Source organism: Molossus molossus, unplaced genomic scaffold, assembly GCF_014108415.1.
Source record: "Molossus molossus isolate mMolMol1 unplaced genomic scaffold, mMolMol1.p scaffold_m16_p_20, whole genome shotgun sequence".
NCBI lineage: Eukaryota > Metazoa > Chordata > Mammalia > Chiroptera > Molossidae > Molossus > Molossus molossus.
In genome coordinates, this window is record NW_023425356.1 from 16,787,478 (window position 1) to 16,807,171 (window position 19,694).

The 19,694-nt window shown below is 36.0% G+C and overlaps 1 protein-coding gene across 3 annotated transcripts in view; it reads right to left on the reverse strand.

Annotated features, from left to right (window-relative positions):
* The window catches only part of GDAP2 (ganglioside induced differentiation associated protein 2), a 73,272-nt gene that overhangs the window by 20,947 nt on the left and 32,631 nt on the right, over positions 1-19,694 (reverse strand). For all 3 annotated transcript variants that reach the window (XM_036272578.1, XM_036272580.1, XM_036272579.1), the window contains exons 9-12: positions 10,820-10,896; positions 10,029-10,105; positions 6,801-6,940; positions 5,016-5,070 (exon numbers count right to left, since the gene is read on the reverse strand). In XM_036272578.1, the coding sequence (XP_036128471.1) occupies positions 5,016-5,070; positions 6,801-6,940; positions 10,029-10,105; positions 10,820-10,896 (349 nt within the window). The remainder of the gene's footprint in view (positions 1-5,015; positions 5,071-6,800; positions 6,941-10,028; positions 10,106-10,819; positions 10,897-19,694) is intronic.

The window sequence follows — 19,694 nt, forward strand, 5'->3', positions numbered from 1 at the left end:
TCATTCATGTTGCTAAATATATCAATAGTTCATTCTTTTTTATTGCTGAGTAGTATTCTATTACATGGTTACACCACAGTTTTATTATCAGTTCTCCTGGTGATGGGCATATGGGTTGTTTCCAGTTTTTGGCCATCAGAATAAAGCTGCTATGAGCACTGGCATGGATGGGTTTTCATTTGTCTTGGGGAAATGCTTAGGAGCGGAATGGCTGAATCACATAGTAGGTGTACAGTTAACTCTTTAAACTGCCAAACTTGTTCCAAATTTTCTCTAATGTTTTATATTCTGATCAGCACTGTATGAGCATTTCGGCTCTTCCACACTCTCACCCACATGTGGTTGGTTAGTCTTTTAAAGTTTACCTATTCTAACAGGAATATAATACCTCATTTTATTTTAATTTGCACTTTCTTAATGTCTAATTCTCTTGACCATTTTTTCATGTGCTTATTTGTCATAGGTATATTTTTTTTTACTCAAGTGTTTGTATAAATCTTTTGCCCATTACTAAACTGAGTTGTTTCCTTATTACTGACTTTTGAGATTTCTTTACATATTCTAAAGACAAGTCCTTTATCAGGTAAATGCTTTAAGATTTCTCTCTCAGGCTGTGGCTTATCTTTTCATTCTCACAACTATCTTTAAAAGGGCAAAGTTTTTAACTTTGATGAAGTACAATAGCTTTTATGGATTATGCTTTTGGTATCGTATCTAAGAAATCTTTGCTGTACTCAAGGTCACAAAGCTCTCTCTCTTACATTCTTTTCTATAAGTTTTACAATTTTAAGTTTTACAGTTAGGTCTTTAATTCATTTTCACTTAATTGTATATGATGTAAGATATGAAACAAAGTTCATTTTTTTGCATATTGATGTCCAGTTATTCCACTATCATTTGTTGATCAGATGATCCTTTTTCTACTGATCTAACTTAGCACTTCTGTCAAAAGTCAGTTATCCATGTATACTTGCGTCTATTTCTGGATTCTCTATTCTGCTCCACTGATCTATTTGTCTGTCTTTATGCCAATACCTCAATGTCTTGAGTACTGTAGCTTTAGATAAGCTTTGAAAGCAGGTAGTGTTGGTTCTCTAGCTTTGTTCTTTTCTAAAGTTGTTTCAGCAATTTTAGATGCTTTGCATTTTGATTGGTCAATTTCTACCAAAAAAAAAAAAAAAGCCTGCTAACATTTTGGTTGAGACTCAATTGAATCTATAGATTTGGCAAGAGTTGGCAATTTAACAATATTAAATCTTCTAATCCACAAATACAGTGTATGTCTTCAATCATTTAGGTCTCCTTTTGCATCCCTCATCAATGCTTTCAGTGCACATTAACTCGTACAGTATAGTATACAAGTCTTCCACATCTTCTGTCCTATTATCCCTAAGTACTTAGTATTTTTTGATGCTAGTGTGAATGATATTACCTTTTAAATTTCAATTTGACTGTTCACTGGTAACATATATAATTAATTTTGAATAGTGACAGTAAGCCCTGAAACCTTGATAAAACTTACTCATCAGTTCTGGTAGCTTTTCTGAGGATACCATAGGGGTTTTCTACATAGATGACCATGTCACTGTGAATAAAGACAGTTTTATTTATTCCTTTCTAGACCTAAATGCATTTTGTTTCTTTTTCTTGCCACATTATACTGTCTGGAAAGTCCAGTACAATACTGAATGGAAGCAGGGAGAGCAGACATTATTGCAAAGACATACTGAAAATCAAGCAATCCTTCTGTTTGTCTACATTAAAGAAAAAATGTTGGTAGTTAGATGAACAAAAAAAATAAATGGATGATGAGATTTGGGGAACTAGTCAAGCATGTAAGCAAAACTTGACTGAATGAAGAGAAGGAAAAGTCTTTCGTTTAATTGATTCCACAAACTATCCTTTTTCTTTTTTCAGTCTGGCCAAGCAGTGCTTCCATCAGCATTTAATTAAAACTTAATTGTGTTGTTCTAACACCGACGGACCAAAAGGAAATTTGCAATTTTGAAATAATTACTTAAAATACTTCATAAAAATTCTGGCCTGTGTGGCTCAGCGGATTGAGTGTTGTCGCCCCATAGACTTAGAGGTCCTGGTTCAATTCCTGGTCAGGGAACATGCCCGGGTTTCAGAATCGATCCCCAGTGGGGGGCGTGCAGGAGGCAGCCGATCAATGTTTCTATCTCACATCGATGTTTATATCTCTCCCTTAAAAATCAATAAAAACATATTTTTAAAAAATACTTCATAAAAAATTTATGATATTTGGATGAGAAACTCAACAATAATTCTGTAAACAATAAGAAATCCCAAAGTGGAAAACAGTCTCTCACTGAAGTCTTCACTCATCTCTTAATTATGAAATATAATGAGGGCTTTTCACTACTTATTTCACTTAATTTCTCCACAATGCTCTAAAATAATGACTACTTCTGTCTTTTATGCTTTTCCCAATCATGGCTCCACGTCATTAGTCAAATCTTGGTCTTCCTGTTGCTTTCTAGATGACTTCCCAGTGTCCTTCCTTGACGCGAGGGCTCGGTCTCCAGTTGTCCTCTTTGCCCTAAGTGTCTCTGGGATTTTACTCCTTAACACACTTAGAGAGCTGGAGCTCAGTTTACTTGCTATTGACTCTCAAATGTATTTCCCATTCTATGATCCTTTTATCTGATGGCACCTGGCAGTCATGGATGACACAGTCCTTTCTCTCACTCCTACATACCTAATAAATAATTAAATCCTGGATTTTTATGCCCAGATAAGTATAATTTTTTTCCCTTTAAATTCCACTGATATACTCAGAGTATTTTTTTCTTTGTGCTTAAGACCAGGTCTTGGAAAACTTTTGCAAAGGACCCTACAGTAAATACTCTAGGCTTCTTATATGAACTTTATAAGAACATGTCCTTCGTCAGGCCTGAGGACACAGGCATGGATTCGGACAACAGCAAGCACACAGAACTGATGTCATCGGGCGAGAGGTGAGGTAGGGAAGTCCCAAGGGTGCCTCCCTGCTTTCTGGCTGAGGCACCTGGGCCAGCAGTGGTCTCATTTACTAAAATACAGAATATAAAAAGCCATTTGGGAGGGGAGGAGGGACGGAGGGAGGAGGACATGCTGAACTTCAGGGGCCTTTAGGACCCCTAAGTGAAGATATCTAATCAGTGCTTCAACATCTCAGTACTAGAATGATGGTGCTAGCTAAGGTGTACTGAGTGCTCGTTCTGCGTCAGCAGATGTTGTAAGCATTTTGCATGTATTAATTTCATCCGCCCAACAATTCTAACAAGGTAGGTATCATTATCATTCCCATTTTATAGAAGGTGAAATTAAAGAGAGGTTACATAGCTTGTTGGAGATGAGAAGTTGGTAATCGGCAGAGCTGGGATTAGAACCTACATTACCTCAATCTCAAACCCATGCTTTTAAACATTAGGCTTTACTGCCTCTCCAGACATATATTTGGGAACTGCATATATTCTAGAGGGTTGCTGAAGACACAGAAATGAAAAGAAGGTACAGAATGAAAGAAGAGAGCAGAGGATTTGGGAACACGAATACTCGAAGGAGGAGCACAGAAACGGGACAGTAGAGGAGACTGAGAAGGAACAGACAGAAGCAGAGAAAAACCAGGCTAGGTAGGTTTCAAAGACACCGAGACAGTGTTTCAAGGAAGAAGTGATCGACGGTGTTTAAGGCCACAGGGAAACAGGTAACACAAAAACAGAACAGTGTCTGTCTACTGTGTTCAGTAACGGAGATTACCAGGGATTTTGGTGTGAGCAGTTTTGGCTGTCATAGTGGGATGTAAATCAGATTGGAGTAGTTTAAGGTGTATGGAAAATGGAAATGGTCAACATACACTATAGATTACACTAAGAAATTTTGTTTGTAAAGAAGAGAGATAAGTGGAGACTTAGGCATGTTTAAAAATTGATGAGTTATATCCAGAAAGATGGGAGAGGAGAGAGGATAATTACTAAAGAGAACTTCCTGAGGAAATGGAAATGTGTGGTGCAGTTATGAGTGTAGGCTCTGGAATTAAAATGCCCAGACTCAAGTCCAGCCTTTGCTACTTATTAGATGCTTACCTTGAACAAATGATTTAATCTCTCTAAGCACCAATTTCCTTGTCTGTGAAGTGGGACTATGCCTACCATCTCCTCCACAGAAATATCATAAGGCTTACAAAATCCCATGGCTCTAGGATTTCTCCATCAGTGCTCAGCAACCCAGATACGAGAACAACAAAATCAGAATGATGGACTATCTCAAAATTAAAACCTTTTACTGGGCAAGTGTGATGAAAGGGTGAGAAGTTATAGGTTCTTTAGGCATTGACAAGAGTGGCTGAAGTAATGAAACATAGGTTTTAGGCTGAATAGGGGAAAAAATCAGGACAAAAAGAGATGACATCCCCAGTAAAAGGACCAAAGGACTAGATGTCTTGATGAAGTCCAGACGTACGATTAGATATGAGGGATATAGCTGTGAGGCAGACGGTTATATTCTAGCTCTTACGGATCTTGCAGGCTGACATATAAGGCAGAAAATTAAATAAATAATTTGAAATTAAAAACGTAACAATGATAGAAGACTATAAAATCTTAAGGGGGTACAATGCAGGAGCAGTACTAGTTATAGGACTGGTCAGAAAGGCTTTTCCATGGAAAGTAACTGTTGAGCTGAGATCTGGAGGACAAATAACAGGTAACCGTGAGAAGAGGAAGGACGGTGAGTTCTGTACTGACAACATGAGCAAAGCCCAGAAGAACAAGGAGCAAGAAGAGGCCAAGGCTGAGAGGCCAACGGCTTGTGAGGTTTGTCTGCAAAGATACTAGAATGACATGAGACCAACATCAGGACCAGAGCTCAAGATCACTTAACAAGGAAGGATAAACAAATTAGCAGTCACAATGGTGTGAAAGCAAGATTAAGTTATTGAAATATATCTGAATATGCCGGCATGTAGTACACTTAATTCATGATTTAGCTAAAAGAAAAAAATACTGTACCTTTGAACGAAATGTTGGGTGAACAAAATAAACAGCCTTCAAATTCCTCTTATACCTGATTTAAAATAAAAAAAGGGTCAGTATAAATCATGAATAAAACCAGTCACCATTATGGACAATTAACTGTTTGCTTGAGTACATAGATTCATTTGCAGAGGGGAAAAGCAGTTTTTAAACAGCTCTACTTTACATATTGAATTTTAGGTGAAATGTCAAAATAATTCAGAGAACATTTCATTATTTAAAGTGTCTGTTTTATAGGAGATACTGTTTTTCTAGGCTGCAATAGAGCCACCTACAGGTAAGGACAAAGGAAATTCATAGTTAACAAGCATTTATTGAATGGTATTTTCATATGAACCTAAAATCTCTAGGATCGGGTTATAAATTAAACAGCAAAACCACTTAAAATTATAGCAAAAATTAGAAACTAAAAGTTTCAATAGTCATATTACAACAATATATATAGGCAGTTTACTGTGTCCCAGAAATTGTAAGAAGGCTTTATACTTAATTCTCAAAATAATTTTTTGAATTGAGTACTAATATTGTCTCTATTTTAATCTTCTAAAAACTACCCAGCCATCAAGAGCCAGAAACTAAACCCAGGCAGCATGGCTCCAGAATCATGCTCTTTACTACTCTATCTAGCTTCCCCAGGCGTGCCTGAAATGATTTCAACAGCTTATTAATCACGAGTGGGTCGCGTAAGGTTAATTGGAGAGGACTTCAGAGAAAATAGTACAAACTCTTCATTTCACAGTTGAGGCCTGTTCAAAGTTAGAGCTGGTTAGCAGTAGAGGCAGAATTATACTGGAGAGAAGTTTCCTTGTAAAACCCACAATCAAAGCAAGCTACAAAGGTGTCTGTTAAGTAATGAGAATTTTAATATTGTTAATTAAGATGAGATTTAAGGGGAAGAGTAAGATAGTTGGAAATTTATGGTAATTTGTCTTTTTTGCACTCTCACTGTAATATAAATTTTTCAAGGCAATCCATAAAGTCATTGTGATGCTACCAATCATAAAACAACTACCAGGAGGGTGGGCTGCTATTTTTATTTAGGAAATCTATTAATGAGAAAAAATTTAAAGTAGAACATTTTATCTTTGCTGTAGCAGGGTGTCTATATATTCTGATTAAAATTTTCATTATTACTTCAAGGGAAATATGGTTTAACAAAAATAATTTTCTGTCTCCATGTCAGTAACCTGGGTTCAAGTCCAAATTCTGCATTTAATGTTGTGAGATCTTGAGCAATATAATTCACATTTAAGAATGTCCATATTTTCCCATCTTCAAATGTAGATTATATCTATATTTACCTAGCTAAAAGAAGGACAAAGTAAATTCATATTTAACAAACAAATTTACGATGTGCTTTTTTTTACATGGCGCTAGAATCTCTGGGATCAGATTATGAATGAACAAACGGGTCACTAGATCAAATAAAATAATATTGATAAATATATTTTGATAAGTGTAACACCTTCTAAATAGAAGGCGGCATTTTTGTTATTTTATATACAAAGGTTGGTAATGACCCCAAAACTTTTCAAGGTGTTTAAAAGCAGGCAAAAGTTTACATATGAATTTACTTAAATGTGGTGGGTTGGAGTTAAGGAGCACCTACTTTATTAAAACATCTAAACTATGAATAATAAAAATCTTTGTGACATGAAATACACTTTCATAGAATACATAGCAATGTTTGCTGCTGCTTAAAACAGGAAAGAAGGAAGCTATTTCCCTCTTCCCTCTTCATAATTTGCAAAAATAACTAACTTGACATCAACGACATCGTAGAGTTTCTTCAGGAAGTCAGAGTCCAGGTGATTGTATTCGCTTGTCAGTGTGTGAAAATATACTAACACGTATTCCTTCACAGCAATGTGATCCATTACATGGATAAAATATAAGAGAGCCTAGAAGAAAAAGAGGAGTGAAGGTAAAGACCACTTTGTACAACAATCTGTTTCATAGAGGCCAAGAGAGGAAAAATCCAGATTAATCTGATCTATGCAGGTACTGCAGGTACTGCAGATGGACATTTCATTCTGATGAATATCAGCTCTTTAGAAAGATCTTCAGGGGAGTGAATCATGCTTAATAATTCTCATGAATGCTACAGTATGATCCCTTTTTGTCCTGTTCTAAGTAATGGAGGAGAATAATCAGTCTCTATCCTCTCAAATAACTCTTCATATACTTGAAAGAGTTTTTCACTCAACTACCAGGTTTGCCTTCTCTAGGTTAATGATGTAAAAATCATTAGCAGAATTTTTAGACATTTAACAATTCTTAATGTTTTTGCTTGAATTCAATGAAAGTCTTTGCAGTCTCTACTGAGATAGAGGCTCATGACTCTCTTATAACAAGAATTACTATAAAAGGATATTACAAGTGATGCCGCACATGGTTCACTTTGAGTGCTAATTTTCTTAGCATCTTTAATGCTGTTCTGAATGATGAAAATGAAAACAGGTTTAGCCAGTAGGTAGCAACGAGCTGGCAGCATTTCTAGAGCTCAGAAAGATTCAAATTTAATGTGACCCAGATTGGTTAGAGAAATATTTCATTACAAGAAAGATAAAATTTAAGAGAAACAAACACAAAGCAGACATACAATATGGGCAGAGCCAGTGTGACCCAGTGGTGTAGCTATAAACTATGGCAAAGAGAAAGCTAAGAGGTAACAACTGAAAGATTACTCTCAAACAGGTTATTTCCCGATTCGTCCTCAGGGAGTCCTTGGCATTAACAGGACGGGATTAACATGGGTTAGGATCCAAGCGCTACCAGAACGGAGGCGGGTACTAAGAAAACACAGTATCTTTCCAGTTGTTACCTGGTTTGACCTCACAATGTATCTCATTATTTTATATAAAATGATACATCATGAATATCCAGAACACCAGAAAAGTACACACTGACATCAATGTAGGATCTATGTTTTTACTGGTATCAATCACATTATTAATGGTAAGAATGAATGTTATACTGATTATTAATAACACAAAACAAATAACCATAAGCAGAAACTTACTAATGATATAATTTGCATTATATATAGGATATAAATATATATACATATATATACACACACACACACACACACACACACACACACACATATAATTCAAGTGAGTTTCTCCTTTGTGTGTATATATTTTTCTTTTCTTTTTTAAATCCTCACCCAAGGACATGCTGAGAGAGAGGAAAGGAGAGAGAGAAACATCAGTGTGAGAGAGAAACATCTATCTGTTGCCTTCTGTACATGTCCAACCAGGGACTGACCCTGCAACCTGGGTATGTGCCCTGACTGGAAATCAAACTGGCAACTTTTTGGCACACAGAACGATGCTCAACCAACTGAGCCACTCCGGCTGGGTTGTGTGTATATATTTTTATTATTATATAATTTTATTATTATTTCTGCTCTCATCAGATTGCTTCTGGTCTTTTTTATCCACTCTCCACCCAATCCTAGGGCAATTAAGATACTTATTTTTAGCTTCAAATTCCCCATCTTTAAATCTTTTTTAATTATAAAGAAATATGATCACATGACAGAAAAATATAAAAAAAAAATTCTCCCCAAAACAATAAAATCCACTTTGATATTTACTTCCAGTTTGTATCTTTAATGCATTAAAAAAGTTAGTGTATACAATTTAATGTATCACTTTTTCTCCTGTTGATTTTATAAACATGTATCTACAGTACTTGCCTCTATAATCATATTTTTTAAGGGTCAAAGAACATTCCATGTGTGGATGGTACCATAATTACCTGTTAGGAATTTAAGTTATAATTTTGTGCTACCAATGAGCCTGTGGGTAACATGCCAGGTCTAGTCCTTTCGAATTTTTTTTACCCAAACACCAGTGACCAGGATTCTAAGAGCTTAGCCAGAAGCAATTATCTGCTTTTGCGCAATTGTGCTTTATTTTAAAACTGTGTGTGATTTTTACATTTTTAAGTACATAACTTTTTTTACTATGGTTAACAATTATATGTGATTTTCCTCCTTTGCAGTCAGTTTCTAATAAAACTGATATTCTAAAAAGGTCTACATATTTATCCTGTGAATTTAATTGTCCCTTGCCTGAGTATTCCAATTTGGGCAGTTTCAGTGCCTATAGCAACTTCCATACTTGGGATTATTTCCTTAGTACAAAGTCTCAGGAACAGAATTACTGAGTCAATGGGTGTGACCACTTTTAGTTTTAATTTATCTTTGATCACAATAATTTAAAAGTTCTGGCTAATTTTGCAAGTAAAAAATGATATCTCATTTTAATTCACTTTTTTAAAATTACTCATCAAGTTGAAACTTTTTAACTTTTTATTTACTAGTGATACCATTTCTTCTTTTATGAATCATCTATTTCTGTCCTTTGCCTCCAAATGAAGGGATTATGGAATTATGACATCTTGGGTTAACTACACCTGTGACTTCTTCAGATAGATACTCCATTATTCTTTCTTTTTTTTAAGAAAGGCAGACTTTCAGGCTCTGGCTGGGTAACTCAGTTGGTTAAAGCATCATCCCGATACACCAAGGTTGTGGGTTCAATCCCTAGTCAGGGCACATAAAAGAATCAACCAGTGAATGCTTAAATAAGTGGAACAACAAATCGAGCCCCCCCCTCCCAAAATCAATAAACATAAAATTTTTAAAAAAGAGAAGAAAGGCAGATTTTGATTGTTAATACAACGATAATACAGAATGATTCCAACCAAAAATCTGCTAGTTATGTGATATTCAAAACAAAGTGGATGCGTTTTTGAAGATTACATTATGACATTCCGGTATTTTTGTTCACCTACAGAGCAAAACCAAACCCCTAACTTACAGAAATGATACATGCAGCTTTGCAGAACCCCAGGGCTGCTACTCTGCCAGAAATACATAATCATCAATCTCACACTCTAAGCCTTCATTCCAAATTCACATCCTCCTTATTTTTAAATCAACATTATTTGTAAAGCAGCCTTTTTGTGGCTTACCTTGTCCATATCTATTAATGTTACAGGAATGTTTCTTCCAACCACCACCATCACTGTGCGACCACAGTTATCGACACCTATGAACGAAAAATGTAATCAGTGCCCAGACACTTTATTCCAGAAGCATGAGTTGTCCCGGACACTAGCCTTATAAAAATATTCCACACATATGTAAAAGACTGAAAACCAGGAACAAAATTTTTCAAATTTAATATTCAGATTTCCTTTACTATGTAGAAAACGATACTTTTTAATTTACCCTTATAAGGTTTCGATGACTGCCCTTACTTTTAAGATAAGGCCTCTTATGAGTTTTAAATCAGGAACAAAGATAAGGTTGGAGGGCAAAAATCTTTTTATAAATAGCCTTTTGTTTAAACTTACTACGACTTTTAATAACATTAGTGACCTGGGAAAACTAAATGGAACTCAAATATGAAAATTAACAAGTATTGTCTAAAAATATATATAATGGGGGAAAAAGGGAGCCTGAGAACTTTCACTGTCTCCATTATATATTTATGTAAAGTCTGAATGCTGTATAGCAAGTATATGTAACTTTAAAAGCAGTGAAAAAATTTAGAAGATGAAAAAAGACATTAAGAAGAAATGAAGTTGGCCAATGTAGAACTATCGGTTGAAAATTTTATAGGTTCTATTTTCATTAGAACAAAAACATTTCATTCATAGATAAAATGGACAAAATCAGAGAAAAAGGAAGTCTCTAATAGCATGCCAGGTAGGGTCCTTATTAGTAAGAGAGTAAGTTACCACCATATCCTCAAGCTCACCTGTTTGGTATAAGGCTTTTAGAGAAGCAATATCAGACAGATCCTCAGATCTTGCTTGACATAACCAGCGGTTATAACTGGAGAAATAAAAGATATAATTATTATAATAAACCCTTGTAAATTAAACAATTGGGACCTGTTTTTATCTTGCCCTGTTCCTAAAAAATAATGTTTTATTATAATGAGGAAGGAGTTCAAATTATAAATAGTTATACTATGCAGAATCTCTACTATGTATTATTGATAACAGAATCACAAATGAATTACAGAGAAAGGAAGATGTTCATAATATTTAAGAAATCCTTTATGGTCAAATGAAGACTACTCATATAAATGGCTCAGATACCAAGTTCTTAAAGTAACATTGTTTTTAAATACTATTACTTTCTTTTGCTAAACAAAATGCAAACAGAAAGCCTAAAGCAATAGCAATTCTACAAAACAGATGTTCACTCATTCAACAAAGATTTACTTACTATATGATAGGTATTGAGAATACTTGAGTGAAAAGACATGGTCAGTGCCCTCCAGGAATTTGTTTTTCAGAAGAAAAACAGGTGTGCTGTACATGTCATGTGGGACCAGAAAGGAACTACGTACTTTTATCTGTGAAGTCCAGGCTTCTTCAATGATTGTTACAATCATTTAAAGAACTAATTACTTATACCCCCTACTCCAGATTATGGAGACCACAGTTTGGCACTGGCTAAGAGAATGCTAATGCTGGAAGAGACGTTAGATCCCAAATGGGAAATGACCTGAAAGAGGTCCAGTTATCAGCCAATCAATGATAGGGCTACATTCAAAGTAGCACTCCAGTCTCTGGAAACATCAGTACTTTTTCTACTTCATACTGCTTTCTTAAAATTCAAAGTGTCACTTACTTGTGAAAAAACGTCTTCAAGGCACCTAAATGTATGAAAAGCAACCCTGAAGCACCTAGGTCACATATGGCAACATCTCATAAAAAAAATTTAAACCAGGAGGGGAGACTTGGGTTCTAATCCTATCACTTCCTGTGCAACCTTAGTAAAACTGTTTCACTTCTGTGGATCTCAGTGTACTGCAAAGGGGTGTTTATGTATGACATCTTTTGGCTATAAAGTACAATCACACAACTAAGCATATTTAATAGGAAGTCTATTACATATGGATTGTACTCAACAAGGGATATGCCTGCTAGTTTCACAAACTATTACTGCTCATGAAAACACACCTGGTACGGCATAGTTCTACAGTTTGCCTTTTTAAATGTGGAAGCTTGCCCACCTATGCCAACTGAGAAGTCAAAGACACTAGCTTGGTTAAAGATATAATTTGCAAGTCAAGAAAAGATTCATGTACATTCTAGTTCTTCCTATGCATAAGCACTCTTCCATATTTCCACACAGTTATTTCCTAGGTTATTTACACTAAATCCTCAATTATGCTGATCTCTAATTGTTTTATGATTATGTCATCCCACAACAAGACTAAGGAGAATAATATATCTTAATGTCTTATGAGCACCGCAAGTCCTAGCACAAAACATGTAACAAGAATTTGGTAAACACCTATTACTTTCTATACTTTATGTATTCGTTAGCTCATTTTTCAAAGATTTACTGCATAAATGCAATGCATGAATCATAGTAGGGACTCAAATCTTTGTAGAAAAAATAGCAGACAAATATTATTCAAGGTATTTAGAGGCCTGAGAATACTAATAAAGGCCCTTGGCTTCAAAGAGTTTGAAGTTGAATATATGGGATAAACACATTACAAACACATTTAATGTTGTTGTAAGACAGAATGAGATAAGCAATCCAGCAGATGTCTAAATACTCTACCAATCAAGTGTGTATGCTGAGGGGAACTGGCAGGGGTGGAGCAAGGGGGTTAGGGAGGGAGGCACGGTACAGACATGTGGTAAACTGACTGCTCCTGTCTTCGTATCACAAAGATTAGCACAAGGCTTTACCCACTCATTGAAGTGTCTACTTCTGTGTTAGACCACAAGACAGGGAATGTGTCTCCCTTGTCTCTTTATTTCCAGTAAATCTCTAGGGTAGTTCCTGACATTCTGTAACTATGTATTCAATGAAGGCTGAAAAAAATTGTTTTTAAAACTGGAATTCAGGTGCACAAAATAGAGTTAATGATCTTTGGTTGAAAACACTCTCAGTCACTAGTACATGGTTCTCTTTAAAGAAACTGGTCATTTCACTAATTATTTTTAATGAATAAGTACTCCAAAACCTACTACCCCAAATTAGCACCATCACAATAACCTCATGATTTTCTTCTTTCCTTTTTATATTGTTTTAATTCATCTATATGTACTCCCAAAAAAAGTTTTTGGTTGTTTTTAACTATTCAAAAAATAAAAGAAAAAATTGATCATACATTATGTAATCTTTGAGTCTTTTTGACATATTATATTGCTAAGATTCATGTGTATTGTTGGGTGTCAATGCTGTTCATTCGACTACTATATATAATGTATTTATATTATCTGAAAACTATAACTTTTTTCATGCACTCTGCTACTGATGGATGCTTAGAGTATTTCCAGGTTTTTGCTACTGTGAACAGTGCTAAGATCAACTTATTTCACAAGTCTTCTGGTATATGTGTGCATGATTTCTCCTGGGTAGATACACAGGAGTGGAAATGTTAGGTTGTATGGTATGTTCAGTTTTAAGAGATAAGGCCAAATCTCTTTCCCAACGTGTAGTACCAATTTATACTTCTATAAGCAATGAATAGAAGATCCTGTGAGTCCGTGTCCTCTTCAACACGTGGTGTTAGCAGATGTTGGCCAATCAATCAGGTTTGAAATGGTATATCATTACTTTGGTCACTAATGATGTTGAGATCCTGTTCTTACATGCTGACCATGTTTTCTTCTTCTGTGAGTTTATATCATTTGCCCATTTTTTTCTGTTAGGCTGTTTATTCTTTCTCATTTATTCATAGGCTTTCTTTCTATATTCTTGATACTAATCATTTTCCAGTTCTATATATATATTCATAAGTCCCATTCTGTGACTTGCTTTTCACTTTCTTTAATCTTCATTGCTCCAATTTCTAAAGTTCTTAATTTTAGTATAGTTAAAACTATTTTTCCTTTTCTTGGCAATGCTTTTTTATAGCCTGTTAAAGGAACCTATTTTATCATTCCTTCCATGGGTTTTAAATTTTTTTAACTTAAGTTGATTTTAGTTCATATGAACTCTGAACTAGTATAAACTCTAAAGTGTTTTTAACCTTATCTGTGATTAACAACTTGAGACTGATTCGAGGATAGTTTTTGTTTGGCAAAATCCATATAAAAATGTTTATGGGAAGAAGGTTTATAGTTTACATCAGATTCTCAAAGGCTTTATGATTCAAAAAAGTTTAGAATCACTGCTGGACAGTGATACTAAGATTCTAAGAACCTTGAGATGAATTCCAATTCAACAACACGTGACTGGACTCTTCACCTGCTTTCTTCCTTACCCTAATGTAATCTCTTCCATTCCCACGATACGTGGTTTAAGTTTGATTTGATTATTGTTTCTTTTAAATCAGTATTCGGGAAGAGGGAACAAAAGGAAAAGATGTTAGCTTTCCCTCCACATCCAATAAAGATATAATGCTTTCCATATTTCCTCACCTACTCAAAGAATGTTTAAAATGTTCCATTATTTCTCTCATGAACTGTACCTCATATTCGCTGCATTTCTGTATTTTTATTTCAATAATGACATGTAATCTTTGATCCCGAATCCAACAATGAAAACAATCAAATCAAGATCTATAGCATATTCCAAACAAACAAATTACATTACTTGATGGTAAAATATAACAGTCATGGGTAAATGGTAACACAAAATATGTCATAATGGCAGCAAACATAGCCACTGCAAGTACTCTAAAGGCAGAAATACTGAGTAGCATATAGTTTCTCAATAGGCTGCAATCAACCAAGGTTGGATGTCCTCACAAAGCTGACTTAAGGCAATTCCTTCCAGGTAATCAGTTACCATCTACCTGCACAATCAACGGTGAAGATAATTTAAGCCAAATTACTCTTTTTTTTTTTTTGGTACGTGCCCCTAGCGGGGAAACCGAACCCGGGACTCTCTGGTCCGCAGGCCAACATTCCAACCGCTGAGCCAAACCGGCTAGGGCTAAGCCAAATTACTCTTAAGAACAATTACTAACCCATTTGTGTACAACCAATAGCCCAGGGAAAGTTTTAGCTTTGGAATTAATTAGCTTTTCCTGACCTCATGCAATTGTCCCACACTGGACCTGGTTAAGACCCTTATTATATATACTTATTGCACCCTACAATTTAAATAAAGTATTTCTATAATAATATGTTTAACATTTCTCCCTCTGTGAGACCCTAAGCTCCACGAGGGCTAGAGCTGTATCAGTCTTGTGTTACTTTATTACATTTCTAGCACAACACTTGGCACATTAGTAAGAGCTCAATAAATATTTAATAATAAATTAGATTAAGTTTTTACTGTGAGAAATGACATAGAGTTGCAGGCAATTGGATCTTAAGCCAAGCAAGAAACAAGTGATAAAGAAAAGTTACTGTAAAATAATTTAAGAATTTTAAAAGCTGCATCTTTTAAAAAAACAGACTGCTTCCTAATTTTTGTAGGTAAGCCAACTTTCATCTTATGATACACCCAAGTTAGTGTCACAACTGAACAGAAGACCTGGACATATTAATCAAGAATTAAACGATATGGCACAGCTGGTGTGACTCACTGGTTGAGTGTGGACCCATGCATCAAGAGGTCGCTGGTTCAATTCCTGGTCAGGGCACATGCCCAGGTTGTGGGCCTGATCCCCAGTATGAGGCATGCAGGAGGTGGCCTTTGATGTTCTCTCTCATCAATGTTTCTCTCTCTCTCTTTTCCTCTCTCTAAAATCAATAAAGAAAAAAATATTTTTTTAAAAAAAGAGTTTAAACAATATGGCCCTGGCTGGTGTGGATCAGTGGATAGAGCATTGGCCCAAGAACAGAGGGTCACAGATTCGATTCCCAGTAAAGGGCACATACCTGGGTTGCAGGTTTGACCCCCAGTCCCAGTTGGGATGAACGTGGAAGACAACCAATCAACGTGTCTCTCTACATCTCACTTCTCTCTTCATATCTTTCTCTCTCCCTCACTCCATCCCACCCTCCCTGCCACTCTCTATAAAAACCAATGGAATAATATCCTCAGGTGAGGATTAACAAGAAAACAAAACAACAAACAAAAAAAGAATTCAACAATATGTCTGCTTTTTTTAGATGTTAAAAAGAATTACTACACAGAGATACTGATGTCACAAGGCAATGCTACGAAAGAAATGATCTAACTTAGCCAATCCATGTGAACTTGAGTTTTGTTACTGATGAAGAATTGAAGGCTTTCAAACAGATATCGCTAACTAAAGACCTAATTACTTCCTCAGAAAAATGCATCATTAGCTCAACCTGATCAACTAACATAATCAACAAAAACCAGACTGTTTTATGTAAATAAAAGCCTGATTTAAAAAGATGAGAAATCAATTTTTAAAATTATAACCTGCAATCTTAAACATTTAGCACATGGCAGAGTATGCAAACAGATGGCTTATAGTTCCGTTATATCATAAACTCCTAAACAATTAGTCATTAATTCTCAACCTTTTGGGTCTCTGGACCCTTTTAAGGTTATGTCAGTTATATGTACTAATATTTACCATATTAAAAATAAAAACAGCCCTGGCCGATTTGGCTCAGCGGTTAGAGCATCGGCCTGCGGTCCTGAGAGACCCAGGTTCGGTTCCCGCTAAGGGCACATAGCTCGGTTGCAGTTTGTCCCCGGCCCTGGTCGGCTGTGCGGGTGGCAGCCACTCGATGTGTTCCTTTCACATTGATGTTTCTCTCTCTCTCTCTGTTCCTCTCTCTCCCTCCCATTCTACCTGAACAAAAAATGGAAAAAATGTCCTCGGGTGAGGATAAAAAAAAAAAAAAAAAATTAAAAAATAAAAACAGAATTTTAAAAAATAATTATTAATTTTACAACAAAAATCTATTATGTAAATACAAGTTTTTATGGAAAAGACTATAGTTAGGGAGAAGAGTTACTCCTTTACATTTTTGCAAATCTTTCATTTCTACTGGATTCTCACATCTGCTTCTGCATTCAATTTACTGCAATATCACACATTAAACAGCCTCTAAAAAAACCCCACTGAACACTCTGAGAATGAGAATTAAAATGGCAAATAAATCTTAGCAACGTTAAAAAAATAGTTTTGGCCCTTGCTGGTGTGGTTCAGTGGTGAGAGTAAAGACCTGCAAACCGAAGGGTTACGGGACTGATTCCCAGTCAAGGGCACATACCTAGGTTGTGGGTTCATTCCCCAGCCCTTGTCTGGGCACATGTGGGAGACAACTAATCAATGTGTTTCTCTCATCTCTCTCTCTCTCTCTCTCTCTCTCTCTCTCTCTCTCTCTCTCTCTCCCCCTCTCTCCTTTCCTCCCTCCCTCCCTCTGTCCCTCCTCCATCCCACTCTACCTGAAAATCAATGGAAAAATTTCCTCGGGTGAGGGTTTAAAATATATATACACACACACACACACACACACACACACACTAATGTCACAAAATGGGAAAACACACAAAGCACTTCTGCACACTGAAGTATGAAGCTGACTTGAAGAAATGCACTGTGTGTTGGACTTGCAAGCTGAACCAGTTGCTTTTTTTCATGGATCATCGCTTTCTTCAAATAATGACCGACAAAGTATAGTTATTCTACATGAATCGTTGGCAGATGTTTTGCCAAAAATGAATAAAGCAACCCTGACATTGTAAGAAAAACAAACAACAGTATTTATTGCCAATGATAAAACTTGAGCTTTAAAAAATAATATAATTTTGAAAAATTTGTATCTATCCCTAGAAGCTTACATAATACATAAAGATTTTCTGATGATATCAGTGGTGATATTAACAAACATAATATTTTGTCCTGGTTGGTTTGGCTCAGCGGTTAGAGCGTCAGCCCCCCGACTGAAAGGTCACAGGTTCCATTCCTTGTCAAGAGCACATACCTGGGTTGCGGGTTCGATCCCCGGCCCTAGTTGGGGTCGTGTGGGAGGCAACCAATTGATCTCTCACTCTCCTTCCCCCTCTCTCCCTTCCTCCCTTCCTTCCTCCTTTCCACTCTAACTAAAACTCAGTGGAAAAATATCCTCAGGTGAATATTAATAAGAAACAAACAAAAAAAACCCACAAATATAATCTTTTGATAATATGTAGTAAAAGGTATCAATATTTGCAAGATCTGAATAATTCACTGAATCAATATTTTTCAAAAGATCAATACATCATGTTATAAATTAATGCTCTAAATTCCTATTATAAAAGCCATTCAAAGAGCAGAATCAAATAATACATTTGAATATAACAGAATATAAAAATTCACGGATACGGTTTGCAATTACACATTACGACTAAACTTTAAGAAACTACTATGGCCCTGGCCAGTTTGCTCAGTGGTTAGAGCGTTGGCCTACAGTCCAGAGAGACCCAGGTTCAGATTCCGCTAAGGGCACGTACCTCGGTTGCAGTTTGTCCCTGGCCCTGGTTGGTATGCGGGAGGCAGCCACTCGATGTGTCCCTTTCACGTCAATGTTTCTCTCTCTCTCTCTCTCCCTCCCACTCTATCTGAACAAAAAATTGAAAAAAATGTCCTCAGGTGAGGATAAAAAAAAAGAAACTACTATGTATCAAGCTATGGTGCAATATCAAAGAAAAATATCCCCAATTATTTAAAAAGGCTACTGAACCTCCCTTTTTCAATTATATATCTGGTATCAGATTTTCTTCATATCCTTCACCCCAAACAACTTATTGCTATAGTTTGAATGCTGATATCAGAAGCCAGCTGTTTTCTACTAAGCCAAACATTACAAGATTTGCAAAGATGTAAAACAGTGCCACTCTTCTAATAAAAGTTATTTTTCATAAAAATGTTATATTTCAATGAATTAATAATTTCTTGTATGATAAATATTAGCTGGTATAACCTAGGTAAACAAATGCTCTCTGGGAGCAACTTTTTAGAGTGCAAAGGGGACCTGAGAACAAACAGTTCTAGACCAAAACTGCCCTAGACCAAAAGAGGTATCCAATCTAGCAGAGCATGAATCATGATGTAAAAAAGCTTTAAAATACTGTATATGTAGATGTCATAGTCCCAGGCACATGAGGGACAGCCCAGTCACCGTTTTCAAAGAAAAATGTTTGCCAAATGATTCTTACATATGGCCAAGTTTAGAAATCACCGAAACTATCATTAGATTGTGCAATTGCTTGCCTTCGGAAAGGCTGTTTATTGGTGCCCCCTAGTGGCTACTTTGCTTTTGTTTATAAAAATTAAATCAGGATAAAGTGAAGACCAGGAACTCAGAAGACAAAATTCTAACTCTGAGGGGCTTCAGAGATCACCTAGTCCAGCTCTCACTTCACAGATGGAGACTGACAACAACCACATATCATTAAATATGGTGGATAAATGCTAGGCTAGGCTTTGGTTAAGTACAGTCTGAGAAAGCATATAGGAGGAGGAATCTACTCCAGATTTCTATTCCAACTTATCTCCAGCAAGGTAAGTTTCCAGAAGCCGTCCCTTCTGAGCTGAAACCTGGAGAATGGACAGGAACTGAAGGATGAGAGTACTCCCATCCAAAGGGATGCTAAGTAGCAAAGCTCAAAGGTAAAATAGACCATTATTGTAATGCCCAGTATTGAAGAGAATTGTGACCAATTTTAAGAGCTTACTAAGTACCAGGTGTGTGTGTGTGTGTGTGTGTGTGTGTGAGAGAGAGAGAGAGAGAGAGAGA